The sequence below is a fragment of the Sinohyriopsis cumingii genome, chromosome 3 (genome assembly GCF_028554795.1).
Source record: "Sinohyriopsis cumingii isolate HCF-2022 chromosome 3, ASM2855479v2, whole genome shotgun sequence".
Taxonomy (NCBI): domain Eukaryota; kingdom Metazoa; phylum Mollusca; class Bivalvia; order Unionida; family Unionidae; genus Sinohyriopsis; species Sinohyriopsis cumingii.
In genome coordinates, this window is record NC_142963.1 from 20194601 (window position 1) to 20218568 (window position 23968).

Below are 23968 nucleotides of genomic sequence, written 5' to 3' on the forward strand. Positions count from 1 at the left end.
CGGGAAAACAATACCATATATTTCTATCATTGTTGAGGAACTTTACTCCAAAGTGCCATCGCACTAAATAAACCGTTTCTTGATGTGACGTAACACACCGTATCTCCGTCTATTTCTGTCAACTCTTTCCTCCTCAGCATGTATCAATCCTTATTATACACAAATATAAACAAATTAACAATCAAATGTCGTGCCCAGGTTGACAACGGAGCAATAAAGTGACATCGAATATGGCCAGAACGTGCAAGCATTTACATGATAAAACCCAGTCGGCTCTAATCAATTTGGAAATCATACAGTGTAGATGGAAAGCAATAAACATAAGCTCATATGTACGTCATCGAACTCCATCTCAACGTAGCTATAAAGACACAAGCAGTCATTTATCTATTTAAAAATAAGGTCGTGACCCAATTGAACAAATATTTGAAGGGTCAACCATTGGTTCAGTGTGAGTTATTGATATGGCAATTGCCGACAGATGAGAAATTGCATAATACCCAGGTACAAGAAGACAAAATAAGGTCCATCTATTTGCTTCTAAGATAATATATAAATTATCAAGTGCAAGGTTATCTTGGCTACAAGGTAAAGGTAAACGTGTTCTTTAGCAGTTCCGTCTACGTAGTAATGAAAATTGAGTAACGAAAATCACAGCTGTACAAATTTGTTTTAAAAAAAATACAAAAGTTAAAGTTCTTTTGCACAAATTCTTCATCCACATCAGTATTATATATATATATATATATATATATATATATATATATATATATATATATATATATATATATATATATATATAAAGAGAGAGAGAGAGAGAGAGAGAGAGAGAGAGAGAGAGAGAGAATGTGTTGGATGCCGTAACTCGGTGACCAGCGTTAAATTCTCAGTATGTGATGAATTTTATTTCCTTAACCCATATGATAATATTCTTTTTCCATCTATAAGTGGGTGCGTCTATAATTCTCGATGATTAATCCACCCAAACTTCCTCCTTTCAAGTCATCGGCAAATTTATCCATCCATCAAAACTTTGTTTTTTTTTTCTCACCCTAATACAGTAGTAGAAAAATAAAAAATTGCCTTCCAGCACGACACGTATGCACGTCTAAATGTAACCTCTTTTACAGTGTCATGACATCTGTGTCGAGCATTTGTGTGGGAAACGGTCAAGCGATGTAACATTAACTTTCGCATTCCAAAAGTGGTGTGTCAGACGTGGTAGTCAGCGGTTGCAAATTATTTTCCCCACCCTTGTTACTGATAATACTTGAGTTGCACTTAGTTATTTTCAATGTAACGGAATCACTGATTTCGATTTTATTTCATAATAGCCAAAATATGTGAAATGAAGATACAAATCTAGCAGCATATTAATTGTATACATTAAAGCACGCATTTCTTTTCATTGTATTTTTTGGGGGACTCCCAATCATGATACCATAAATTCTAATTTAGAATGCGCGTCAAACTGAGACAAATCTGCACACAAATGTACATGGTCACATGTCCTTCTTTGTAAGAACAAGATGTTTCTGTTTCTCTCTCTCTCTCTCTCTCTCTCTCTCTCTCTCTCACACACACACACACACACGCACACGCACACACACAGAGCCAATAATAATAATAATAAATATTATTATTATTATTATTATTATTATTATTATTATTATTATTATTATTATTATTATTAACATGGTCAGAAGTCCTTTTTCGCAAAGGATAGGATACTTTTGATAAAAGCATATAAATCTGCAACGACCAAAAGAAACTTCAGTGGTATTGTTATGAATATATTAGTGTACAAATGTAATACAAGTAATATTACGGCAGAAGTACATTTTCTCATCGCTGATTACAGTGTCTGAAACGAGGTTTGAAATAATGTAGCATTAATTTTGCCTTGTTTGTATATCCTTATTGCATAGACCAATACGTCGAATGTCAAATAGCTCGAGTCCGTCAATCAGAATTTTTTTCCTATCAATCCGCTTACGCGCGCTCATGATATATACGTTTTAATTGCAAATTTGAATTGGTCTCTATTTTCTTGCCATTTTCTTTATTTCTTTCTCTTCGTTTCGAGGTGAAACTCCAATACCATTTGAACACGTCTCCCATTTTTGGCCTACTCTGTCTGAAAGCTACAGGATATAAGGATTATCAATCAAATGATGTTTTGATTATTCAGTGATACTCCATCGGTACTTAAAATCTGTCTGTAGTGCAGGATGTTTCAGTACTGATTAACCTGTACTGTATCAAACCACGATAAGTAGAAAGGGGAGTGAGGGAGTTTCCACAACCCCCACCCCCTACTTCCCGCCTACAATCCAATTTGCTCATTGACTTCTTGACCTTGCCTTCAATATCCAGTCACTACTCCATGTTGCTGTACTGCTGTTGTTAACTGTGCCAGCCGCACACTTAGGCTAATATCGTACTACTATTACTCGCTTTGCAAAACAGAGAAGTCGGAGGCAATATATAAGTCGTAGTAATGTCAGAGCGTCATTCATAAACGTGTTGTAGCCTATAAGTACATTGAACGGTGGGGATTGTCGAACTGAGGAATCAACAACAATTTGAGTCATCTCTTGTAACCGTATATCCCTGGAAAACCACTCACAGGCAGGCATAGGCAGCTATATGGTGGTCCCCCGCTACACAGCATTGCTCCCTTACTGGGGCGTTGGGCTTCTCTTCATAGGGCATGTGTGTACATACGCCTATGAAATGAAGGTATGTTAGTGTTAATATATTTCGTTTCTTTTATTGTCTGTTATCTTCCTCAAAATACTATCTGACTCTAAATTTATTTCACCCTTATCAATATCACACAATTATAATGCTGTTTACGATAAAGGCAACATCGTTCACGATAATACAAATACGACGATATATGTGATAATGATGAGAATGAATGTTATATTGAGACGAGAGTGAAAATGATGAAAATAATAACAATAATGATAATAATAATAATAATAATAATAATAATAATGGCGATAGTTTCATCGTCCTTCAAGTATCTTCATGTTTTTATTACAATCTTTGCTTGTTAAAAATTATCATCATTTTTAATTTTTTCTTATCATATTATCAAGCCATTATTTCCCACTTTTTATCCCCTTAAATTTTTTATCTTTAATATTGTCTACAGTTTTTATCTTCTGCAAATTTTTAATTTTGTCATTGCAAGGGTAAGAGCACAACTAACACAATAAAAAAATTGTTTGATTCTGAAAAACCTTATCAGTTAGACAGAAATATGAATTTATTCGAACTCCGCCAAAATAAAGGAATTATTTTTGACATTTTAGTTCTGATTTATCTCCACGATACTATTATTTAAGTGTTCAGGAAGGGGTTGATAATTCTCAACAGGAAGAATTTAAAGTGATTCCTTTATACAAGCAGTTTTCTTTTAGTTAGAAAACATGTTTGACGTCAGATCTTTGGAACGAGTCTAGTATACATTTGCCTGAGAACAAATGATGACATCTACCCTGAGACCGTTTGGTTATTATCATTAGCGCTTTCATTCGAGCTACTTACATATTTCTTCCGCGTCACATGTTGGTTGCGCTTTCAAATCATCGTAAGCGATAATTTACGGTGTAAAATCACTAATTATTCTCTAGGCGGAGTGGCAGTCTTGTGATAAATTTGTTTAAAGGCTTTTTTTATAACAATAAAAATACAGAGTATTATTTATATACTTGGACTACAAACATTCGACAAACATTCTTTTAATTACATTTATCGACACTAATCAATATTTTAATCGATCAAAAAAAAAAAAAAAAAACCACCCCCTCATGTCGTTCTGAAGAAAATGACCAGTGTCCTAGCAAAATTAATACGTAGCTCCTTTATTCACTGCACGATGTGTGTGTGTGTGTGTGTGTGTGAGAGAGAGAGAGAGAGAGAGATTTTTTTAATAACGTTGTTATCGTTTAGTGTACCACAAGAATCCCGAAATAAAGAATAAGAAACGAGACCTCCCGATATGTCAGCAGTATTATAAAAATCACTCACATTCCCTCGCAAGAATTTAGGCAACGGTAATAACCAGAGATGTAGTGACAAATAAAGAAACGGTAGAACGCAAGCAATCAAGAAAACGCGCAAGACAATAAGGGAGCGTCAGCACTACACCCCTGATTATACTTCATATATATATATATATATATATATATATATATATATATATATATATATATATATATATGGCTTATCTTTAATAACAATTTTCTCAGCAAATGTAACATACTTGACCCCAACTCAGACGTGTCCACTAAGTTGAACACAATGGCAGTGAGTTTCAGTTTGGAAATAATAGATGTATTTCCATGTAATCGCGGGATAAATTACAATATAGTAATGTAAGTTCGTGATACGGAAATATATCACATGTCTTCTCTTAAGCTGTGTCAGGACAATCCACAACGACTTGACTTAAATATCTAAACTCTGAATAAAAAGATACGCCAATATACACTGTGTAGTGGAAATACATACCGAAAGCCAATGTCTGCTTTTCTAATTAGGGACTCTTCTTCTGGCAGGGTCGTACGTGGAAACTCCGTCTACCCTAGAGCATATTGTTGAACTCGGGTACTACACTGGCTACGAACCTAAATTACGCTAAGTAGTAACGACGTGCAAGCTGCTATTAGACAACTCTTCATAAAGATACATCCAAAAGACTAAAAAAATTATATCATTGTTGCAAAATATAAATATCGTGAAAATCGGTACCAGCATATTAAATCACAGATCATAAGATAGAGTGAAATTTGTATGGTAAGGACAAACCCCTTGTATACCGATTTTTCACATTCTTTCATCAACAGAGATTACTTCATAGTGATAGATGCTCAAACCCCTCAAAGCAGAATCCCTGGTCTCCCCAGTGAACAGAATGCCCTCTACTCTGAAAACTGAAACAAATTTTTGGTCATAAGTTTTAAATTTGTACTTCAGAAGAACCCTACAAGACGGAAGCGCATATCAAAACTTGGATTCTAGCTGCTAAATTTCATAACATGTTGATATTTCTGGTCCAGAAATAGCTAGTAGCCATGCATTCAGTAAAACACACTTGCCGCACGCAGTACCGTGTTATTTGCGGTTTGCACATACTGTATTAGTTTCTCGGTGAGTCAATGACCCGTCAATATAACAAGGGCACGCGGGGTAAAAACAAATACTCAACGCGTGCGGCAACACATAAAGGCAAATGATGCGCCAATCTGAGGTCTGTAACCATTTAAAAGTAAAGTGTAAATGCTTCTAAATAATGCAACTGAGAAAGTTTTTGTGTTTATGCTTATTACTGTATAGTGATAGATGCTCATACCCCCATTGAATCCCTTGTATACCGAAATCCCTTTAGTATCGAAATTTTTGTCCGCCTCAGATATGATACTTTTTATTATGTTTTGTCTCCAGTAAACCGAAAACCATCTACTTTGAAAGCCGAAACAAAATTTAGGTTCCAAATTTCCATTTGAAGCTGCTGCTTATCTCCCGAAAGTCACTTCAAAAAACATTCTAGCTGATCTGTTCCATAACACGTTGATATTGATACTGATGGTCCAAAATATCTCGTGGTCATACTTTCGGTAAAATACACACAGGCTGTACCATATTACACACAGACTGTACCATATTGCACACAGGCTGTACCATATTACACACAGGTTGTACCATATTACACACAGACTGTACCATTACACACAGGCTGTACCATATTACACACAGACTGTACCATATTACACACAGACTGTACCAGATTACACACAGACTGTACCATATTACTTACGTTGGCGTATATTGTAGTAGGCTATTCGCAACTTGAGGTAATTTCTTAGGATCCATTTCAAATCTCCAATTTTTGCCAATAGCTGCATTCGCTGCCATTCAAATCACCCCGGTTATTTAATAAGATAGGACTGACCGAGAGGTTGCGAATTCATCGAACTACTTTTTAATTCGCAACTTTCCTGTCAATCATATAGTAATTCAATAAAGAGAAATTTCGAAAAAATTACTTGTAAAAACTAAAATTTTAATGTAAATTACTGCACTTTTATGCATGAAGGCATTCGCAACTACGAGCTCAATCCTACGGATGAAACCTTGACTTACAAGATAAGCATACATACTCTCTCTCTCTCATTATCATCATCATCATCATGATCATCGGATGATAGGGTAACTGAATATCTCGGTACCGGTGTGCAACACTTTGGATGCACACATATGTCCAGTGGTAATAGCAGAATCGGGTACAGGTTCATGGACAACCAGTCTTTTCTTTTATCGAAAAATAATATGCATAAATGTCAGTTGATATTCCGACCATATCAAGTGATTTGTTGTTGTGTCTACTCGTATTCTCGAATCCAACTTTATTATTTTATATTGAATGGGGCCGCAAAGTGAATGTTTCATCATCTGTGACAAACTAATTCGAGCATCTCTGGTCACGCTTTTGATTAGGAGTTTAATGTTTTTCTTCTTCTGAGTTTTTCGTGGTATAAACTGCCAGTTGCCGAATCACATAGCAAATAACGCGCGAATACCTGTCTTTCTTATTCTCCTTCTCGTTCCAAAATCTAATAATATATCAACGAATGACCTTTTTAATAGAAACGAACCTGGGTTAGAATAAACAAAATACGTGGGAAATAGTCTTTACTCCTTCTTCCTAACTTCGCTGCTATATCATTCCCCCACCCCCATCAATCACACCAACTAATTATTGAGGTAAACAAATCGGAGAAAGTCCTAATTAGGATTTATAAAGAATTGTCCCCGTTACATACCATTGCTCTCTTCACAGCAGCAACTTACCGCTCAACAATATGTCAGTCGGAGAATACTCTTGATAGCACTCGGAGAGTACTCCTATGTCAGTCAGAGAGTAGTCTTGATATCACTCGGAGAGTATTCTTGATATCAGTCGGAGAGTACTCTTGATATCAGTCAGAGAGTACTCTTGATATCAGTTGGAGATTGCTCTTAAAGTGCCCGGATTTTGAAGTCTGCTATTTGCTAAGTAGCAGAATTGTTTCCTTCGACATTTTTACGTTACCCACATTTACCTATATTATGTCATTCTCGTATCTGCAGGTGTTCGGGCTGCTATAAAACGTTACTTTGTCTATCAATCGGCATTAAATTTACTGACAGATTCAAAGAAACAATATTTTTTAGGCTTGTATTAAATTATATTAGAGATATATCCGTTCTTTCATTTGCTTTTAGTGTGTAAGCTATTTTCGCTGGTATCAAATCAATATTGATAGATTTTATCAATTCAATTTTATTTAGACCCCTACAGCTGCTACTACTGTTTCCATTATTATTTTTTGTGGATAAGTGGTTTTATCCAGAATAATATTTTCTGAGTGAATTTCAGCATTTCATGTAGATGGCATTGTAACTGATATAAAGCGTTGTTCTGGGTGTGTGGATGACCTTTGCTATGAAGAATAAATACGGATTCATGTCTGGAATCGAGTTTAACCAAAGTCACCACAAGATCGTTTAGGTGATTTCGCTTGAACTATATTTCTTGTCGCAGCCATAAAAACACATCCCAGGATAACGTGTCTTTTTTTAAGTTGGTTCTGAAGTAGTGATATCAGTGGATTCTCTGTATGTTTAATCCAAATTGTTTATTTGTTTTATTTTATTTCTTTTTCATTAGATTTATTCTCATAAAATTGATCATTGTACCGTTAGATTTATTCTCCTAGACTTGATCACTAAACCATAATATTAATTCTCATAGACTTGATCATTGCACTATCAGATTTATTCTCACAGACATGATCACTGTACCATTAGATTTATTCTCACAGACATGATCACTGTACCATTAAATTATTTCTCATAGCCCTGATCCCTGTACCATTAGATTTATTCTCATAGACTTGATCACTGTACCGTTAGAGTTATTCTCAAGGACTTGATCACTGTACCATGAGAATTATTCACATAGACTTGATCATTGTACCATTAGAGTTTGCAGATTAGTGGCACTGTGTATGGCGGCCCAGCTAAAGAGCTTGTTGTTCAGAAATGCATGTAAAAATAATGAGATGTACCAATGAAAACATACAAGAGAATATAAATAATTACATAGCTGATGTATATAGTTTATTTTTAAAGAAACACAGAAACAGCAGGACACAGCTGTCTCATTTCGTACACAATCGACGCAAATAGAATTCCGTTCCATAAAATTTGCAAGATAACAGAATTTGTGTGAGAAAAGGCGGATGAACATCTATCGAGTAAACAGTTTCATTCAGTGAATTCTCGGAGAATCGACACATGGTATATTATTTTTTATTTATATTTCCACAGCTTGAAAATCGTTACCCGTTTAAAAGAATTCGCCTTTAGAAAAAGAATGGTTGGCCATTTATTTAAAAGAACAATATAATTTTTCGGTAGTCGGCGTTCCTAATTATGTCAACTTATATATTGATAACTGTTGGTTGCAGTAGCACTAACCAAATTCGTGTGATTGGCCGTGGGATGAATATTCAATACAAGAGGAATGGATAAGCTGTCCCACGGTATCTTCGTCTTTGTTAGCATTGTATTATGAATATACTTATGGTAGGGCATGTGGATCATCAGTTTATGCAGACAACGTTGCGCCACTTGGTTTTAAGATTAAATTCAAGGTCACAGTTGTAATGGATTTCTGCTTTGATTGGGCTAACTCTGCACGAGTACTTGTTTGAAAATTCGCGATTTCTCAGAGTTAGTAATTTTACTGATTTTCACTCAGTGTTGGAGGATGGGTGGGTTTGAAATTAATCAATGAAGTAACCTCAATAAATGTTTATCTTGTAAATATTTTATTTACAGTTTCTGCATCCTCTTACAAGCATATAATATACGCATATTAATGACTGCATTTGATCACATGACTATTGTGTTAGTAACATTCACATTCCTTTTTAAAAAACATATTTGCTAATGATATATTGAAAAATATCAGTGTGATGAAATTAATATTGCCACAGTGGCGATACCATATTTATTGCCATAGAGCTACGTTCTTTTCCCCATTTAAGAAGTAGATCATCCCTTGTATGTTATTCACACTTTTATTTCCATATTTTAGGTCTGCTTCATTTTTTCTTCTTGCTTTTCTCCTTTCTGTCCCCGTCCCCTCCCTTCTCACTTCTCTCCTCCAAGATGAATATATCTCACGATGTGCAAAGTATGTAGACCCTCTAGTGTACATACGGAGTGTGATCAGACAGGTGCAAAAACTGTTGGCCCTCTGGTGTACATTTATGTATTCAGTGACGAAATGTGAACAGACAGGTGCAAAAAGTGTTGGCCCTCTAGTGTATATTTATGTAATCAGTGACGAAGTGTGATCAAGCAGGTGCAAAAACTGTTGGCCCTCTAGTGTACATTCATGTAATCAGTGACGGAGTGTGATCAGACAGGTGCAAATACTGTTGGCCCTCTAGTGTACATTTATGTAATCAGTGACGAAGTGTGAACAGACAGGTGCGAAAACTGTTGGCCCTATTGTGTACATTTACATAATCAGTGACGGAGTGTGATCAAACAGGTGCAAATAATGTAGGGCCTCTGGTGTACATTCATGTAATCAACGAGGACGTGTAAAAACATACCAGAGAAGGAACTCAAAAGATAAAAAATTTATGTTTCATTTATTAACTTTCTATGTTACACTTCCACAGGAATCATGTAACTTACATGACCTGTCGCTAGTCGATATTTTGTCACCCAATACAGTACCTTATACCAGTTACACTCTTTGACAAACGGACACATTTTTATAAACCAAAACAACAACCCCAACAAACTCTTGAATAAACATAGTAATGCAATTGTTTATGTAGCGATTTCAGTTCTCAACACAATCATAATATTGTTTGAAAACGACGGAGAAATCGGGCATTGATGAAGATTGACTGCAAACGGAAATCAAGTGACAATTGAGGTTTGCGTGCAAGGCCTGTTACAAAGACTGACAAAGCCAAAAACGCACGTTAAAATGCAGAAATAAACAAAATAAAGAAGAAAAGACCATGCAGACTAACTCAGGATCCTTAATTTGATTCGTTTAAAGATGCTATACTCTGAATCTGTCGGACGCGACCGCTCTGTGATGATTCTACAATACCCCAGTCACAATAACGTTCCTTGTGCCAATTCTCGCACGAAAATTGAAAACGCCAAAATGACTCTCTTAATTTTCGGATGAAAACAGTCATTTTTTTAAACAAAATACACAAGTCGAAGCATTATTTGTACTAGCTAACTTTGTTAATCGTCGCTGTCCTAAGTTATTGCAAAGTTTCAGAACTTTCTTTAATCGCTGTAGTAAGGAAGCAGTTCATGGCCTTGACACAAAATGGAGTAAATATCCCAGATAAGACAGTGTTTATCTTAAATATATATACATAAAGAAAATATGTGCATTTGTTGATTTGTTTTTAGTAGATATAAAGAAATATTTACCTCGTGATGTAAAAACATTTTTTATTATAATTAGTGGCTTTGCCACTTGTGCCAATACAATTTTTCCACTTCATTCGATAAATATTTCCTTAAATCTAGAGATCTACTCAAAAACATAGATTCCGTAGATATCATCGATATCGTAATTTTCAGATTGGTAGTAGGTGTAATATTTATAGGTTACTGCATTTGTATGGAAAATAGGAACGAGTTTTCGGAATGAATACTGCACGAACTTGTGAGTGCAGTATATCCTTCCGACAAAACGAGTTCATATTTTCCCATACAAATGCAGTAACCTTTTTATTATATGCTCATTTTTTTATTCTACCTAAGGTTTAATTATATAAACAAAATACACTACAAGAAACATCGTAAATGAATGAATGCCGTATTCCAAACTAAATACACAAGCGCAGATTTGACATTACAAAATGACATCATTATTAATGCGCTCATAGTTTCGCCCAGATAAATTTGAACTTAGTCGCGCGCTCGACATAACCTTCGAAAGAAAATGGCGTGTCTAAGTAGTGAATGGGGGCACTTTACCGTCAAGGGGAATCAGCATTACAAGACCCCTTGGGCAAGATTACCGTCAAGGGAAATTTAACATGGAGAAAAATCGTGGGTTAGATTACCGTCAAGGGAAATTAACATGGAGAAAGAAAAAATCGTGGGGCACTTTAGCGTCAAAGGAAATTAAACAGGGTGGGTCTTTATAGTGTCAAGGGTTTTCACTAAAGTGGGCCTTTATAGCGTCAAGGGGAATGGAACATGGGATTTTTTTTTAAAAAAGGGGTAGGCAATTCAAAGACTATCTCTTTTCGAGAAATATGGCTGGCCCTGAAAAGGGCCTTTGGGTTTATGTTAATGTATTCATAAACATAAATGGCACCGCATTGGTCTTCTTCTTGTCCTTAGGCTGCGTCTTACTGTTGGTCCGTACATCAGCACTCTTTTCAGGCATCCTTGTCTTTCGACGTAGATCCTACGTATCCACAGGCTGGTGTTTGTCCTGTGGACAACGGTCCACTTCGATCGGACATACATAAGCAAGTCTGTCCGAAACATCATGGAAGACACAAGGGTGGATGACTCAACTGTAGTCCACATCTTGAAGCGACGAGAATAGGTGAATCAATGCAGTGAACGGCGCTTATTTATAGGGACAGGAGGGATTGAAACGGATTGAGTTCATTCACCAATCCGAACACGCGTTACAGAATTCAGTCAGCCCGCATCCAATCCGAAGAGAGCAGTCTGTGACGTCACGTAGTCAATATAGATTCGCTAACGCTTGTGTGCAGTCAATCTATGCGACAGTGATTCAACATGACGGAAACTCAGAAAACGATCCATTGGGGTGCACCAGCAGGGGAGACTGCCCAAGGGAACCCGGACTTACTTTCAGAAGAAGTGAACTGGGATTTTGTGGATTTTCTCTCCTCGCAAGAATTTGTTCCGGAACCTTCGTTACCTTCTTCATTACCGCAAGTGGAGAATTTTAGACAGAGACAGAAAGAAGAATTGGAGAAATTTATGCAACGACAAAAGGAAGCGGAACAAGCTTTTCTCCTACAGCAACAGCAACAAGAAGAAGAGGTAAGAAAAAAACAACAGCAGCAACAGCAAGAAGAAGTAGCAGCAAAGAAACAAGAGGGTGAAAATCAAACGGCCACGGTACTGTTGGACATTTTAGCGGAGTTAAGAAGTCTGAAACAAATGTATCAGACTTCTTTATCACGACCTAAGAGAATACGACCTTCCCGAGCTAAACACGTCAACTCTGTGACTAAGCCTACCGTACCACCCTTAGTGATTTCAACCCAATCATCATCAACATTACGCAGTCCAGAAGTAGGCCTTGGCCATGGCAAAGGCATAAGGCAGTTAAAGTTGATTGCTTAAACTCACTCCTACACCATAAAGAAAAAAGGCCCTTTTCAGGGCCACCCACATTTCTCGAAAAGAAATACAATTTCAATTTGCCAATAACTCAAAAAAAAATAAACCCCACCCATTTTACCCTTATACTACGTGTCTGTGTATAAGTGCGTGAGTGTAGCTTCTTATTTTAAAATCATAACTCAAAGACACTTACCTTTTATCATTCATTTATTCTTTTCTCCATTTTTACAATCCAATTCACAATTCACAACACAACACTTTAATATAAAGTTCATTGACTTTTTCTTTCTCCTTGTTTACTCTCTCTGTTTTTTAAATTTCTTCACCGTCTTTTCCTCATTTTCTTCCCTTCTTCTTTTCTTCTTCTCCTGTTTCTTTGCCTCTTGTAAATAGAATTGTCTTTTTTCTTCCTCTTCTTCCAAAGAATCCCTCTCTTCTTCCAAAGAATCCCTCTCTTCTTCTGAAGAATCCATCTTTTCTTCTGACTCCTCTTGTTTCTTTTTTGGGCAATCTGGAGACCAATGTCCTTTTTCTTTACAATAATAACAGGTATCTTGACTTTTGTCTCTTTTAGTCCCTGTTTTTGTTCTTTTTTCACGGTCTGGACACTCTGAAGACCAATGCCCTTTCTTCTGACAGATATAGCAAGTATCTTGACTTTTATCTCTAAAGGAAGGAGAGTAGTCCGTAGGCTGGTCTGAAGAGAATTTTCTAATGACCCCTCGCAAAGCTCTGACGAAACGTTCCATCTGGTTAGTCTCTTCCATTGTTGTACTCGGCTTGAGAGTGAAATGAATAGTGAAAGGACAAGACACGCACCCTTTTATATACGCTGGTCTGCTATGACTATAAAGAAGCTCATGGTGTTTGAACTTGAGTCATTTGACTTTTTGCTTTCAAGATGAAACGATCTAATTCATTCGAGAAGAAAGAAGAAAAAGAAAGTAAGAGGCAGAAACGTGATCTATCGCCTCGTACCAAGGCTGAAATCTTGGCACAAATTCATGCCAGTGATTTTGAAGAGGACATGAGTGAACCAGAATTTGAAACCTCTAAACTAAGTTCACCACCCTTACTCAATCCTGAAAAATACTATTCCATTCGAGAGACGGAAAAGCGCTCCTCTAGAAAATTTAGAACCACGGCTTACAAATACACGGTGAAGTTTAAAGATTTCAAGTCCGACGTACCGTTGGAGAAAGCAGAAGTGTTCATCACTGGGGTGTGGGATTCTTTGCTCACTTCACTCAAGCAACAATGTCAACCCAAAGAAGACGATCGCTTGAGACTTTCCATACAACACGACGGTTTGAAATCCCCTGTTTGGATCGAGTTTAGCACCCCGGCAGAATTGACTGCTTCCAAAGTCATGGACAAGATTCAACACGTGCAACAATCTAATGACCAGTTTGACATCACCGATGGTAAAGCCACACTGGATATGACCCACGTCTCTCCTCCTCAAGGGACTGGACGCAAAAAGATGTTATTGGTGGACGACCTTCGCAACACCAAAAAGAGTCTCGTCCGAATTCGCAACCCTCATGACCAGATGTGTTTAGCCCGTGCCATCGTGGTGGGACGAACCTATGCCAACAAGAACGACACGGTAGAATGGAAAAGAACCTGGAAAACTCTTCAACAATCCGACCGAGCCAAACAACGAAACGAAGCAGAACTCCTGTTGCAACAAGCCGGACTGTCCAAAGACACACCCTGTGGCATTCCTGAAATGCAAAAATTGCAAGATGTCCTAGCTCCACGATACACCTTGAAAGTGCACCCTCAAGAAGTGCGCGGACCTCTATTGTTTCGAGGGCAAGACTTTAAGGACGGAAAATACATTCACGTCTATTATCACGATGACCATTTCGATACGATTACCACCATCACTGGATTCCTGGGATACAGTTATTACTGTGAGAAATGTGACCATGGTTATAACAATCGAGAGCAACACAAGCATTGCGGATCGAAATGCACAGGATGTTTGGCCTCTCAACCCTGTCTGAGCGAAGAACCAGTGCCTTGTTCAACTTGTCTGCGCACGTTTGTCAGCCCTACCTGTTACCAACAACATTTGAAGACGCAAGGTTCACAGAAGAAATGTGCTTGTCAACTCCTGAGATTGTGCCCTACGTGTGGACAAGGCATACGTACCAATAGTACCAAGGCACACGTATGTTCAGGAAAAAAGAAATGTCACATTTGTCATCACATCGTGGACTTGAAACACCAATGCTACGTGCAAAAATACCAACTCCCACCAGAGAAAGAGGATGGTCACAAGAAGAAAAGCAATTTCATCTTTTTCGATTTCGAATGCATGCAAGAGACTGGCATTCACATTCCTAATTTCTGCGTGGCTCATCGAGCGTGCGAGAAGTGCATTCAAGAACCTATCTTCAGTCATTGCCCTCACTGCAGCAAGATTCCTGGAGGACGTGAAAAAATCTTTCGGGGACCGAACACGTTAGCCGATTTCGCTCGATGGGTCTTAGACCCCATCGACAAGACGTGGAGCCAAGAGGACATCGAACGTTACGGAGATTGTCATCGTCATGCCACGGTGATGGCTCACAATTTCTCCGGATACGATGGACAGTTTCTTCTCAGATACTATACGGAATATGGCACCGAACGTCCTAAAGTGACTTTGAACGGAGCCAAAATCATTTTCATGCAAGTGGGACAAGTGCAGTTTAAAGATTCGATGAGCTATTTGGCCATGCCTTTGAGTCGAATGCCTAAAACGTTTGGAATGACAGAAATGGCTAAAGGGTACTTTCCACACTTTTTCAATACGGAAGCCAATCAATACGCCGTTCTACCCCATTTGCCTGAGGCTCACTATTACGACCCCGACAACATGCGTACCGAACAACGAGAAGCTTTCTACGCTTGGTACCAGGCTCACGCCTCGGACCCTTTCGACTTTCAGGAAGAAATGCTAAAGTATTGTCGTTCCGACGTGGACATTTTACGACGTTGCTGTGGAAAATTTCGAGAACTGTTCATGGAACACGGAGGGGTCGATCCTTTGAAAGAAGCTTGCACCATTGCCAAAGCGTGTTCCTTAGTGTATCGACAACGATTCATGCCTGAAAACACCGTGGCTGTCATCAGCCCTCAAACGACCCACTATGTCAAACGTCAATACTCGGTGAAAGCCCTACGCTGGTTACATTACTTGTGCGACAAGGAAGACAAGTGGATTCAGCATGCCCGCAACGGAGGGGGCGAAAAGACCATCGGAACGTATTCGGTCGATGGCTGGGACTTAGAAAACCCCAAGATCGTGTACGAGTTTAACGGTTGCTTATTTCACGGATGTCCCGTCTGTTACCCTGACCGTGGCACTAAAAATCAGTTTTTACAACGAACCATGGAAGACTTGTACCAGGACACTTGTCAGCGACGCCTAAAGTTAGAACAGCAAGGATACCAAGTGGTGGAAATGTGGGAACACGAGTACGATCACCGTATGAAAACCGATCCCGAGTTTAAACGCCTCGTGGAAAGTTACCAGTTCATGGACCCGCTGAACCCGAGGGATAGTTTGTACGGAGGAAGGACCAATGCCACCTGTTTGCTGTACCAAGCCGACGAAGAGAAAGGAGAAGAAATCAAATACTTGGACGTGTGTTCGCTGTATCCCTACGTGTGCAAATATTGTCGCTTTCCTGTAGGGCACCCGCAATTGCTGACGGAACACATCGACCTGAAAAACATTCGACAATACGAAGGCTTGATCAAGTGTAAAGTTTTGCCTCCCACGAACCTATACCATCCCGTCTTACCTCACCATTGTCAAGGCAAACTGATGTTTCCCTTGTGCCGTACTTGTGCCGAAACGTGCAACCAAGACCAACCTTGTCAGCACAGCCAGGAAGAACGGGCCTTGACGGGAACCTGGGTCAGCGTAGAATTGTTCAAAGCTATGGACATGGGATACCAACTGTTAGAAGTGTACGAAATTTGCCACTTTCCCAAGACACAACAATACCACAAGGGTGACCCTACTCAGAAAGGCATTTTCGCAGACTACGTGGATGCCTTTCTGAAACTGAAGCAAGAAGCCAGCGGCTATCCTTCCTGGTGTCACACTCCCGAAGACCAAATAAAATTCAAAGAGAAATACCGGGAACAAGAAGGCATCACTTTAGACCACATCGAGAAAAACGAAGGCAGGCGATCGTTTGCCAAAGTGATGTTAAATTGCTTGTGGGGTAAAATGGCACAACGGCCGTGTTTACCCAAGACGGAATATTTGACAGAACCTTCCCGCTACTTCCAGATGATTCACGACAAAACCAAATACATGAAACACGTGGACGTCGTTCGAGAGAATTTAATCTTGGTCAATTACGAAGAAGATCTGGACTTTGTACAAGACGACCCTTTTGGAAATGTCATCATTGCGGCTTACGTGACAGCCCATGCTCGCTTAAAATTGTACGAAGCTTTAGAACTGTTAGAAGAACGCGTCCTGTACTTTGACACGGACAGTTGCATTTACATCCATCACCCGATTCAACATCACCCTAACATCGAAGGAGACCGTTTAGGAGCCTGGACAGACGAGCATCCCGACGACAAGATTCTAAATTTCGTCAGTGGCGGTCCCAAAAATTACGGCTACGAATACCGTGACAAACAAGGAGAAGTGCACACGACGTGCAAAGTGAAAGGACTGACTCTGAATTATCGTACCAGTCGAGTGGTCAACTTTGGGGTATTGAAAGAAGCCTTGCAATCGGGAGAGGATGAACACTTTAAAGTGACCACCTATCAACCGAACAAGATTGTACGTTTACCCACTCACCACATCGTCAGTCGACCCTTGGAAAAAGTCTATCAAATCGTGTACCAGAAGCGAGTTCGACTTCCCAATCATTTCACCTTACCGTACGGTCACGTCGGTATTGGCCTGTATATAAAAAAGGAACCCTAGGCAAGATCGATAGTTCATCGTGACTACCAAGACCGAGCGAACAAGATGAATACTTTGAAAGAGGCATCGTTCCAGTTTGGGGATTGTAAAAAAGTTGTATCTTCCTCTAGTGTGACTAATATTGGATGGATAAGACCCAGGCATTGCGACGGAAAATGTCCGGAAGGAAACTGCGATTGTCCATGTGGTTACCATTGTAATTGCGTAACGGAGTTTGCAGACGAGTGCGATTGTGAGCCTTGCGATGGATACGATGCTGTACCTTGTGACCTGAGCGATGCCGTAAAGCATCATGGGAACTTTGTTCTCACTGCCCCTATCATGGAAAGTGATGCTGTGCGTGTCAAACCTGAGGGATGCGAAAGCGATGCCGCTCGTCCTCTTAGACATTTTACCGGGTTTAAAGGGGAATGTCGACCTTCACGTTTGCCTCCCTACGGATGTCATCCAGCCCTGAGCAAACTCCTACCCATGTCACTCAACCCTCATCGAAACGAACCTGTGAAAGACGAATATTCGTTTCCTGTGCGTTTGTCGGAATACTGCGACTTTGAAAATCGTCTTCAATCGTTCAAAGGAAAATGGCCTAAGTATCTGGGAGGACCGACCCCCGAAGAATTAGCCAGAGCCGGATTTTTCTACTTGGGCGAAGGAGATAAAGTCAGGTGCTTCAGTTGCGATGTGACACTTCACCACTGGGAACCGCAAGATTCGGCCTACGTAGAACATGCTCGATGGTCACCGAATTGTCATTACTTACCTTTAGTGGGACCGAGACATTGAAGTAACTTCTTACCATAATAATCTGTTCATGGATACTTTACAAGAGAACATTTGTGCTTTGCCTGTGGAGTTGAGAGAACGCATTTATCGAGAACTGGTCAAAATACAAGTGAAACGTAAAGAACAATTGCATCCGTTACGTCACCGGTGTTTGAACCACTGGTACCTGAAAGCTATACAAGGATTGATTCAATTGAAAGTGTTCCATCGGACAGACATTGATCAACGATCCTCTAGTTTTAAAAAGGATTGGTTTGGTATGGACGATTGCAGTTACATCATTGTAAACGTACTGCATCGAATTCCAGAGGAAGAGTTAACAAATTACCAACATCTTGAACACAATGTCAACTTAGTGAAAGAGGAAACTTCTGAACGAATTGTAATGTGTAGATTAGTGACTCAACGATTTAAATTCGACACTGAAGTAAAACCATGTTTGTGCAAAGAGTACATTTCTTGTGTCAGACCAAAGAGAATTTAGTATGACCTATTCATGGATACTTTGCTAGAGAACATTCGTGCTTTGCCTGTGGAGTTGAGAGAACGCATTTATCGAGAACTGGTCAAAATACAAGTGAAACGTAAAGAACAATTGCATCCGTTACGTCACCAGATCTTTAACCACTGGTACCTGAAGGGTATAAGAGAACTGATTCGTCAGAAATTGTTTCAGTGGTCAGACCTTGTTCAATACTTCCAGGCCCCCGATGATTCACGTGTTGATCATTTTGGTTACTTCGAGATTCACCTAGAGCAACCCATTGAGGAAGACGAGGTAAAGGATTACCAACATATTTTACGTGGAATCTACTTAGCGGAAGAGGAAACTTCTAATCGAACTCTGACGTTTCGGTTACAGTATGCAAGATTTACATTACCCACTGGAAAACGAAGATCACTGGCTAGAAAGTACGTGTATTCTTTTCGAAACAAAGAGACTATAAAAACAGGCAGCTATGCCACGACTTATGTCGTATGTCATCCAACAGATTCCGTGGAAGGAACTCAATGACCATATTCAAACCGTGGATCATTACCATCGATTATTGCAAGAACTGTATCCATTCAATTTGGGACGACAAGTGGTGTGTGTCTTAGTGACTTGTTTTCTGGGATTTCGTTTACCAGCCGATTCTTTGTGGACTCTTTACGATCAGTACTTACCACCTCCATGGCCTTAAATGGTCACGAAAAACTCCTTTTGCTCAAAGCCTTGCGGTTTCATCTGGATACTTCTCGACCTCAACAGGAAAAAAAGATTCGTCAACTTTTAGCTACCCAAGACGTGTATGACGATGTGTGTGTAGCTTGTGACTTACACCCTCATTGGACAGATGTTCGTGACTGGAAAAAGGTGGGTTTTGAGGCTTGGACCCAAGAAGTGGCCCAGTATGCACAAGAGTTGTTCAAGGAAAAAAGTTACTTTTCAACCTGTGTTAGTGACGGTGCCAGAAGAACCCGTCACCGAGAACAACCACTCGCTTCAGGACAGGACTGTCATGGACATTCCTGAAAGGTCATTCCGGGAGGACACTTGTGTGACAATACCTCATGTAGAGACTGTAAGAACATTACACACTGTCCCTAGGACATCTTGGTTAACCAAAACATGTTGTACAGACACTTGTTTATATTCCACTTTGATCGCTTTGCTGTGTTTTATATTCCTGTACATCACTATTTGGGTTGTATGTATTTTTGTCTTTCGTGTTCATATTTGAAACATTCAATAAACGTGTTCTGAAAAAAGTATATAAACTCTTGTCTTGTTTGTTTTTCGTGTCACAAGTGACATTTCTCACACCATGGCTACCTCTGCTGTCTCTGCTCCCTCTTCCTCTACTGTCAAAGTCATCGACGAACACTTAGATCGTGCCAGTTGGGAGGCTTTGTATCTTCGCCATCCCTTTAACATGCTCATTGCTGGACCTAGCGGTTCTGGCAAAACCGAATTCGTCAAACGTTTGATCGAACATAAACATCATTTGATCGATCGGCCCCCTCAACGGATCGTGTGGTGTTACAAAGAGTGGCAATCGGCGTACAGCCTCTTGCGAGAAAGTCAAGGCGATTCCATCGTGTTTGTGGAAGGCATTCCTAAAGAAGACGACGGCATCGTCTCTGACTCCCGTCAAACCCATTTGGTCATTTTCGACGACATGTTAGGAGAAGACGAAGAAGAAATTAAATTGTGGTTCACGCGCAAAGGCATCACCGTAATGCCAGTGTCATTTACATCACCCAAAATTTGTTTCAACAAAGTAAAGCCCATCGCACCATCAGTCCCAATGCACATTACGTGGTCTTGTTTAAAAGCCCTCGAGATAAATCGCAAGTGCAAGTCTTAGCCAAACAGTTAGGAACGCCTTGGCTGACTCAGGCGTACGACGATGCCACTCAAACACCACACGCCTATTTACTCGTCGATTTGAAACCTACGACTCCTGAGGATTTGCGATTTCGTACCCACTTGTTTCACCACTGGTGCCAAGACGGAGGGCCTGTCCTGTACACGTCTCCGTCCTCGACTTCATTTCACTCCCCATCAAAAAATCTATAAAAACCTCAGACCCTTTTTCGTCTGTCTCACACTCAGTGCGAACATGACGTCCCTTCAGTCGCATCTTCCCGTCAAATTGATTCGTGCCTTGTATGGCATCAGTCGAGAAAAAGATCCACAAACACGAGCCCGTGTCTTAGAAGCTAGTCTCAAAGAAGTCTTACGATGGTTTACGGTGACGGCACGTCAATTACTCCAAGGAATCATTCAGATTCCTCATCAAACCCAACGCTTTTTCGATCGAAACAAAGTCGCTTTGGTCCAACTGGCCGATCCCCGCATCGACACTCAAACCAAAAAACAAATCATTTTGAAACCTGGAGGGAGCGGTACTCTAGGAGGGGTCATCATTCGCTCACTCTTAAGATGGGATCCTAATGCCCCCAAAGTTATCCCCAAGACAAAAGTCCAACGAAGCCCCAAGAAGAAAAAGACCAGGTCCCCAAAGAGAAGAACTTCTCCAGTGGCGGGACCCTCCTCTTACCAGACACCACCCCGAAAAAAGAAAAGAAGCCCCCAGAAAAAGAAACAGAGAAAAAGTCCCCAGAAAAAGAAAAGTCCACAGAAGAAAACTAGTCGCAAGAGAGGCACTGCGGCCAGGACGCAACCTTACACTCGCAAACCACGACCTGCCACAGCAGTGACTGCGTCTCCGGCATCCTCACGTTCATCCACTTCTCCGTTAATGTCACCCAGAACTGAAGAGTACTTGGAGACGTTGATCACACCAAGAACATCTCCGTTGATGACCCCCAAAAGAACTTCCCCAGTGGCAGGACCCTCCAATTTAGTGGCAGTGGCTGCTGCTCACAAAGTACCTTCTCCCAAAATCAAAGTCCAAGAAAGATCGGGCATGTTACAAAGTTTACTGGATTTGTCCAAGCAAGAACTGACTCGATTTAGTCCGTTGCGTACCCCTGCACGACGTGTCATGCCTGTCCTCAAACTGATAAAACGTAAAGACAATCAGTGGCGACGCGTTCCAGTATAAAAAAGGCCTGTGACCAAGTAGGGTATCAGTGTTCTTTTGGTGCTCCTAAAGACTCAAAGATGTCACCCTCCAGAAAACCCCAAGGAAAGAAAAGGAAAGGACTGCCACCACGTTTAGCCAAACATGGGGACCTGTTATCTGTTCTGTCCAAAGCTTCTCCACCCCTACGAAAAAAACTCATTCAAACGGCCTCCAAAGAGGTCATCGATACCGTGTGCGAATGTTGTTTGAACGTTTTGAAAGGCACGATCCCTTTGTCCAAACACCAGAAACAATGCTTAGGCAAACATCGTCACGTTCTTCGCCAAATGGTTCAAAAGAAAATTCCCATTCGTCAAAAAAAGAAGATGTTGGTTCAACGTGGAGGTATTTTGCCTCTCTTGTTAGGCCCCATACTGAAAGGAGTCTTGGGAACCATGTTGGGAGGACTGATGGGAGCAAGATAAAAAGGCCTTCGAAAGTCCCAAGATCTCAGAATCGACCCCTGACAACCCCATGGAAGGACGAAAACTAGCTTTAGTGCCTTACAAACGATGGATGGAATACCATCGGTGGCAAGAACAACGCACCCCGCATTTACCTCCCAATCCCAATTTGAGCGAGATGTCCCAGTTACAACACGAATTGCAGTCCTTGATGGATCGCCAAGATTTGTCCGAAACAGAAAAATCGCAAAAGTGCAGTCAACTCTTGCAACGACTGCAACTCTTTCACCAGAAAGCTTTAGACGAAACAGCTTTACCCACTCTAAAAGATTTTAAGACCTTGATGAAAAGTCCAGCACCATCATCATCATTACCACCACTACCATCCCCAAGGGTCACCAGAGATGCTACCCCACAAAGACCTGAGGAAGAAGAGATGCGCGAAGTATTTCAAACACCGTCAGCAGCTCCCATTTCGAGTAAGATTGCAGCATCCTTGTTGACCCCGTCCCCTACACCCCAACGAGAAGAAATGAAAGCTTGGGTTAAAAAGATGATGTCCACGCCTCCTTCGACAGAAGTGAAAAAGAAAGAAGGGAAACCAGAAGCGAAAAAAGAAAAGAAGACCAAAGCCATTCCATTGCCACCACCACCACCACTACCTTCGACTTCTACTCCCGTAGCCCATCGGACACGTAAATCCGTTTCCAAACCACCCTTTCGACCCACCCAAAGTAGCATCACCGAAGAGTGGGTGACTTATTAACACGCCAACACAAAATAAAAAATGGAAAAAGTCTTAGCCAGCATTTACTACGATCCCTCACATCCTGCAGGTTACGCAGGAGTTCAAAAATTGTATCGTGCTGCCAAAACTCGACTGAAAAGTCTCCGTTTACCTCAAGTGCAACGATGGTTACAAGAACAAGCTACCTACACTTTACACAAACCCATTCGACGCAAGTTTGCCAGAAGTCGCACCCGAGTGGAAGGCATCGATCATTAATGGCAAGCCGATTTAGCCGATGTCTCTCATTTGGCCAGCTACAATCGCGGCTACAAATATTTGTTTTGTGTCATCGACGTCTTTTCCAAATTTGCCTGGGTCGTGCCTTTGACTTCCAAATCGAGCAGCGAGTTAGTGCGAGCCCTGCAACGGGTGTTGAAACAAAGCGGTCGTCGCCCTCTTCGATGGCAAACGGACAAAGGCACCGAATTTCTGAACCAAGCTTTCCAAAAAGAATTAAAGAAACGTGACATTCATTTTTTACCACCGAGAATCCCGAAACCAAAGCCAGCATCGTGGAACGTTTTCAACGTACTTTGAAAGAACGCATGTGGAAATATTTTACGCATCACCACACTCTGAAGTACATCGACATCTTACCGCACCTGGTGCAAGCGTACAACCAATCTTACCATCGAAGCATCGGACGTGCCCCGCAAGACGTGACTCCCGACAACGAAGTGCTGGTGTTCGAGCGCCTGTTCGGTACGTCCCCGACGAGGGCTGTCCCCGAGAAAAGTGGAGAGTTGACCGTAGGAGATTGGGTGCGCATTGGCAAAACCAAACGCACTTTCGACAAAGGTTACTTACCTAACTGGACGACCGAATTGTTTCGCGTCACTGGACGAGTGCATGGCCGTCATCCTGCCGTCTATAAATTGGAAGACATGAACGGAGAAGTACTCAAAGGAACGTTTTATTTGCCCGAGTTACAACGTGTCACCAAAAAAGAAGACGACGTGTACGACATCGAAAGCATTCTCGAACGCAGAACCCGTAAAGTGGGCAAACGACGTGT

General features: G+C 40.5%; 1 protein-coding gene across 1 annotated transcript in view; it reads left to right on the top strand.

The window, feature by feature from the left end:
* The first annotated feature begins 2391 nt into the window (after window positions 1–2391).
* Window positions 2392–23968, top strand: part of LOC149802510 (serine protease 27-like) — a 116933-nt gene continuing 95356 nt past the window's right edge. The window contains exon 1 of the mRNA XM_089951754.1: window positions 2392–2742. Coding sequence (XP_089807880.1) covers window positions 2650–2742 — 93 coding nt within the window. The 5' untranslated portion in view covers window positions 2392–2649. The remainder of the gene's footprint in view (window positions 2743–23968) is intronic.